General features: G+C 36.0%; 1 protein-coding gene across 1 annotated transcript; it reads left to right on the plus strand.

The window, feature by feature from the left end:
• The first annotated feature begins 694 nt into the window (after positions 1 to 694).
• LOC147407324 (Leucine-rich repeat (LRR) family protein) lies at positions 695 to 4,261 on the plus strand. Its single transcript, XM_086435828.1, has 2 exons — positions 695 to 2,140; positions 3,632 to 4,261. The coding sequence occupies exons 1-2, from the start codon at positions 1,061 to 1,063 to the stop codon at positions 3,875 to 3,877; spliced, it is 1,326 nt and encodes a 441-aa protein (XP_086291954.1). The 5' UTR covers positions 695 to 1,060; the 3' UTR covers positions 3,878 to 4,261.
• Positions 4,262 to 7,270: the final 3,009 nt, after the last annotated feature.

The raw sequence follows: 7,270 nt of genomic DNA on the forward strand, positions 1-7,270 counted from the left end.
TGGGCCCATTTGGATGTGTGGACTCACTTATAGCTTTTAATAACTTCATTTTTGTATTTATAAAATTTATAAAGGTCTCCTCAAATTTATTGTGCCTACAAAATGTTTTGGGAATTAAACTGAACATTGTACCAAACTTAAAATTTTGTCATACTCAAGTAGGAAATGAAATGAAGATTCACTCAATCTTATTATATCATACAGAGAAATTTGGGGTTTAATATTTATGGGGTATAATAAATAAATTTTGGGATGTCAATAGCAGCTCTATATCATACGGAGAAATATACAAAATTTTGAAAAATTATTTCTGTAGAATCCTACGATCTTTAGATTCCTTTCATTCTCATCGGCTGACTTATCAAGTAAGGAAACGTTCTTCTCGAGGGAACGCATTGATCCATCTGGAACGCGAGGGCATATTTGTTATTTTTGAAATATATAAGGCATTTGTCCAACAAGACCAATATTGTTGCCGCATCGGACATGACTAGGAGAAGTAACTCTTCGTTTCCTTCTCAGAAACAAACACATCTAACTCAAATCTAGACCACCCTTCTGTCCACGTCACGGATCCGCGTCTTTACCATCCAACGGTTAGAAGATTCCGCTCGTGTGCCAGAGAAAAACATGGAATTCTTGCTCTCTCAAACGTGTGGATGGGGCCAAGTCCTTGAACCCTAACCTCGAGACTAAACTCAGTGGTATTGGTTAAGCACGATCCAATAGAGTCCGCGAGTGAGAGAGAGAAAGAGAGTAGTTTGGCTTTGGCCTCTTCACGCAGTACAGACTTGCAGAGGAGAAAGAACGAAGAAATAAACATTCTTCATCTGAAAATTAGGGTTTAAGTGAGTTTCTGGGGTTTATTCGTTGAGGTCCCTATAGATGTCTGACTCATATTTCCTTTGTTTCCGCCATGGATAGAAACCGATTACAAAGTTTCATAAACGCATAGCTCTGATTGTTTCTTTAATTAGAGCTTAAGAAGTGTTTCCAATATTATTGTTTCGTATATTTGTGTTTCTTATTATTGTTTCTGAGATCTAGGGTTTTGTTATTGATGGACGAAGTTTGGGAGAGAGCCGTGGAAACGGCTCTCGATGGACAAACTGATTGCGCTTCTGTAAGAACCCTAACCCTAGACGGAGCTGTAAAGTGCTTTCAAGGTCGTCTCCCTCCTCCAAGCATTCTAGAGAAGTTTCAGAGCCTCGAACACCTCTCAATCGCAAACGTTGGTGTCTCATCTCTTGAAAAGTTCCCTCGTCTTCCAAAACTCCAAAGACTTATCCTTTCTGATAATCGGATCGCTGGGGGTCTTGAATTCCTTGTTGAAGCAGGGCTAGATTCATTGCGAGACCTTGATTTGTCGAACAATCGAATCCAATTTATCGAAGACCTTGCCCCACTAGCGCAGCTCAGGCTTGTATCGCTTGATCTCTATGAATGTCCGGTCACGAGGAGTAAAGATTATCGATCTAGGGTTTTTGGTTTAATTAGATCTCTAAAGTACTTGGACAAGATGGATGCTGATGAGAACGAGCGTCCCGAATCGGATGAGGAGGATGAAGATGAAGAAGATGAGGAGGAGGATGATCCTGGGAGTGGAGAGATTGATGGTGAATATCTATTGGGGAAGATTAGTAATGGTGGAAGTGTTGCGAATGAAGGTGTGCTTGATGTTGATGAGGACGAAGAGAGTGATGCAGATGAGGAGGAGACAGAGATTGCAAGAGTTGGGTCATCTTCACATCAATCAAATGGGTTCCATGTGGCAGCATCGAGGGATGGAGATACGGATGTGGAAGATGAGGATGATGTTGATGATGACTTAGGGGAAGAGATTGATGAAGAGGAGGGTGAAGATGAGGATGTTGTTGAGGTTCATGAGATCGAAGATAGCGATGATGAAGAAGATGGGGTTGAAGAGGAGGATGATGATGACGATGATGAAGACAATGAGGAGGTGGAGGATGAAGAGGAAGATCCAGAGCCAGGGAGCACGGGACGGTTGGCGAGCACTGAGGGGGAAATTGATGGGCATGATCATGGAGAGGAAGACGAGAATGGGGAGATTGGGGAAGAGGAAGAGCTGGACATGGAAGAAGATGAACCATATGAAGAAAATGATGGTGAGGATGAGGTGAGAATCATTTCTTCTGCAAGAATACTAATTTCTACCCATGTGTTACTATTGTTTCATTGTTGTAGTTTGTTAGTAACTTTCACTTAATTGGATTTGATGGCAAGGTTTACATTTTAAATTCGCAAAAAAATAATATTGTTGCTGGGCTTAATTAAGGGACATTTTAGTTTATTAGTTTTACCGAGTACTTTATAATTATTTTGCATCCCATTTTCACCTTATTTCATTTATGTAGTTAGTGAAGATTGTTGTTCATGCAAATATGTGTCAACATCTCTCTCTGAAAATTCTATGATAGAGAAATTTTCATAGCTATAGCAAGATATATATATATATATATATATATATATATATATATATATATAAAGAGTGCCCTTGATCTAGTAGGATCAAATATTGGATTACAACTTTCTTTGGTATCTTGGTTCGTCATGATACTATGGGCCTGTGGAACTAGAGTCTCTTATGATTTGAGAGCTACGCCCTCTTTTGTTTAGTGCATATCTGATGGGTGGATAGATACATCTTCTTGGAAGTTAGTCATCTATCTGCTGAGGCTGCAAGGTTCAGTTAAAGGAAGCTAAATCTTACTAAATTTGGAGTTAGGCTGTCCAATTCTTATTTGTTTCCTGATCTCTCATGTTGTCCTGTATTGTTATGGCAAGATTCTGATTTTCAAGGACAAGCATAAGAAATAGGGAAGTAGATCTCTGAATTTTGCAAAAAGTGTCTTCATGCAATTTATTTAAAAGCTATATTTTGAAGGTGCAAGTTTGTTAAGGTGGTAAAAACTGAATGGTAATCTCATGAAAAACATGTTGTCCTATATTTCTTTAAAAGCTATATTTTGACTGCTTGCCTATCAACAAAAGAGACCCAAAAACATGGACAAAATGGGAAAAAAATGTATTTGATTTTGTTTCTGTGGACAATTATACAAACATTGGGCCAATGATGAATAGGAATATCTAAACCTGGCAGTGTTAATTGATTCAAATATTTACTGGCCCTCCAAACATAAGTTAAAAAATGAGCACTTGTTTTCAATTTGTTATCTCTCTTTTCTCACCTTTACATGAGTTTGTGTTAAATGCCATCTGTTTTTCTCATCCATCCAGGAATAGAGATCTTCATTTCGTGAGGATCTTATAGTTATCCTTTAACATTTAGGAGTAATTATTACATGCTTAGAGATAATACTATCTTCTTTAAATTGGACAAATAGGGGGGGAGGAGGAGTTCTACCTGCTGTTTGTTGTTATTATATGCCTTTGCCTTCTTTGGTGGCTTGAAGCCCAGAAATGGGTTCGAAAAGTGTTTTATTATTCTTTAGTAAAAGTGAGGATTTGGATGATTTAACCCCATCTAAATTGAGTTGCATCTTAAAAATGAAGATTGTTGTTTTAATTATTTTTTTATAAATATTTTTCCATACAAAAATTATGGAGTAGTTCATTTATCTCAAGTGACTATCACATTTAATTTCAGGATGAGGACGGTGGGACTGAGTACCTGGTTCAGCCTATTGGTCTGGCTGAAGAAGAAGATGCTGATGGCAGTGATTTTGACCCTGGTGACGAAGCTGAAGATGTAGAGGAAGAGGAGGTTGAAGATGACGAGGACATCCAACCAGGTCCACCAACTACTTCTTCTCATCCCAAGAGAAAAAGAGATGATGATGAAGATGATGATGATGTTAGCATTGTGGACGCCAAGTCATCCAAGCACCATTGATACAGTCTGTCTTTGTATATGTGGGTATGCTTCTTATCACTACTAGGGGAGGGGGAGGGGGAAGGGGAAGGGGGAAGAGGTGGTTGAGATTGTGAAAGTGATTTTGGTTACTTTTTAGACAATGGGGGGGGCGGGAGTTGTGTGTGGGTTTGGCTGCTTGTTCAAAAAGTCGTTAAGTGTCTTGTTCCATATGCTTCTCTCTACATAGCCGTTGTTTTTTCAAAATTCAGTTAGGAGCGGTTTTGTGCCCCACCCCCCATGTAGAGTTCAGCGAAAAAAAAAAAAAAGACAGAAAAAGAGGAATGGAACTTTTTACCTTTGTTTTTCTATCCCTGCTTTCGAACCAAATTTAAATGTAGTATAAAAAGCATTTGGAGCTTGTAATTTGTACTTGCTGGAGAGATCCATTTGCTTGGCTTTGTCAGTTGGAGACTTGCAGGTGTTCGCTGATGAGAAAGAGATCCCATCTAGTTGGCTCCTGATTGGACTGCGAAGAATCAGGTACAATTTACTACTGGTAGTCTCATAATTTCGAGAAAAGCAATAATGGCTCTTGATAGTAATTTAAGTTCATTTGCAGGTGCAGTTTACTAGTGTGCATTTTATACGATGGGCCCATCTATTATATCATCCAGATGTGACGTAGCCTCTTTTTTATTATTTAATTTATTAATGATAGACATGACTAAAAAAAAGATGCTCATATATATACTCAGCTAACGTCAGAACCATATATTTTCTGCGTGTATCTCGAGGAAAAATATATGGTTTTGCATACCTGACACGTCAGTTAAGTAATGTTTGTTTTTTTTGTGAATCATGTTATTAATTTATAGTTAAGGCGGCTTAGGCATGAAAGAAAGAAATGATTTTTTAACGGCGTATTTATTTTCCAATCCTCACACTGGGATTCCACGTAGAACATTACGTCTTTCCATACCGTACATCTTGACTCTTGACAGAGATATGCTGTGCCTGTGCGGGGTTGGTCAAGATAGGTTCAAGATCTTTGTATTGTTCCACTGCCAGCTGTGTTACCCCGATCTGAGTTTTGACAGCAGAATGCATCTAAAAATTTGGGTGCTTAGCTTGCCCAGTTATAAGACACCATCTCTTGCTATATCTATAAAGAAGAAACCAACCCCCGCCCCACCCCACCCCACCCCTGCGCCGCGTAAATAAAAAATATATTTGAATAACAAATAATTGATTCAATTATTAGAACCAACCATGAGAGATTATCATATGTAATAGTTACGTCACCAATCAAGTCTAATGTTTATGCATAGTCCACAGTAAACTTTAGTAGATCAAACATGCATGAACTCGGCTGAGCACCCATGGACGTACCTGTCAAAGAAATTTTGATATTAAAACCAAATTCAATAGAAATTAATTGGATAATGTTGAAGTAACATTAAAATGTGCATCAATTGTATATTCTGATGTGATTCTACACACATAATCATAGATGCTTTTCATTGAGATACAAGTGAAGAGTATCTGTGGTTATGTGTGCACCAACACATAAAAATGTTAGAATCGATGTGCATTTCAATGTTACTCCAACACAACTCAAATTAATTAGTTATGAACAAATAACATTATCATATATTTGTGTTTGAAGAATTTTCTTTTATCAATCTCTTTCTATTTAAAACATTTTAGCAACTTTTCTATATTTTTTAATTTAATGGGATAATGATCAATCATTCCCCATGAACAAGAGTTAAATAGAAGTAAAAGGAAACATAAACATCAATAGAAATTATTTACCCCAAGATTGGTTGATTAATCATCATAATTTGAAGCGGATACAAAGGATCAACTATATAGAGTTTGGACTATTGTCCTTTTACTTTTCATTGTTACTTTAGGGATTTGAGTTTAATTAGCAAGTTCCCACGGATATCGAGCATTTCTAAGGAAAGTGAAATCTACTCAAATTTTCAATCTCCAATTCTTCACTCATATCTTCTTCTTTTCTACCACTGCCACTACCACCATAATTGTCATTATCACACTAATCTTTTCGTCGTCACCATCGTCATCGTCATCACCATTTTCAACCATCTTTCTCTCTCTCTTCTTCTTCTCTTTCTCTATCCTTCATTTACGCTACCACTACCACCACCACCACAATCACATTCTCCTCCCATCTTTCACATCATGTTTTTCACTTACCTCTGTCGTTATCGCCACCACTGTCATTACCTCCACCACCACATCCTCCCCCCTCCCTCTTCTTACTTTTCTTATTCCTCTCCCCCTCCTCTCATATTTTTTCTCCTTCACCTCTTCTCTTTCTTGTTTTTTTTCTCATATAATTTTTTCATGATTTTATTAAAGTAAAATCAAACAATAAAATTTAATTTTCCAATCTTACCTATTTTTCATAATTATTTTTTCATGGATTTCAAATTCTTTGGAAAGTCACATTCCATGTAATCAAACATATCCTAAATCTTTTCAAAAAATTGTAAGAAAAAAATTGAATAAGGGACTAACTAGTTAAATCCACGAATCCACAAAATTAGTGGATTTTTTATAGATTATTCACAAAATATATAACTTTTTTAGCCTTCGCCTCCAAATATTATTCTCGCCAACATTCAAATATAAAAAATAAGATAGAAATTTTTGGGAGGTTGAAGATAATGGAACTTGGTAACAGCTCTCAAAAAAACCCTTTGAATATTTTCTAACATTTACCATATTTTTTTATCAAAACTTTTTTGAATTGAATCCGACCGAATAATTAACGAATCCGAGTTTGGTTACTATATTATTGGTAACATTTTAGATTGGCCAACCACACATGAAGTCATTCTAAACATGAAGATTAGTGTTATAAAACTTCATTACATTGTAAATTTAAAAATTATATTAAATTGATGTCCTACATAACCCGTTTACTTGAATAAATTATATTTTTCAAATTTAAGATAAGATCTAGCAAATTATAGCATACCAAAATAACCTGAAATTTATGATCATGATTTTTAAGATATGCATAATCTAAGTGATAAAATATAAAAGTGGATTCCACTCATTTGTCTCAACATTAATACCTATAAATAAGGTGTACTCGAGTACAAGTTTTACCTTCTTTTTTTCCGTTCTTCTTTTCAAATATGCCCCTAACTTTATTCTTTTTATTTTCTTTTCAATACTAGAGTTTGCATATTTCTACGACACAACATACACAACATCCTTTTTAGGTTAGGAGATAAGAAAGAAAAGACAATAAATTAATAAGGGTATTATTGAAGAATAGGTAGTAAAGGAAAAATAATAAAGTGGATGATATTTTTGAAAAGGGGTTTAAAAGAGAAAAGACAATAAAGTTGGAAAGATATTCAAGGAAGAGGAAAAACAATTAAGTTAAAAGTA

Source organism: Akebia trifoliata, chromosome 3 (assembly GCF_017979445.1).
Source record: "Akebia trifoliata isolate Shusen 1 chromosome 3, ASM1797944v1, whole genome shotgun sequence".
NCBI classification, from domain to species: domain Eukaryota; kingdom Viridiplantae; phylum Streptophyta; class Magnoliopsida; order Ranunculales; family Lardizabalaceae; genus Akebia; species Akebia trifoliata.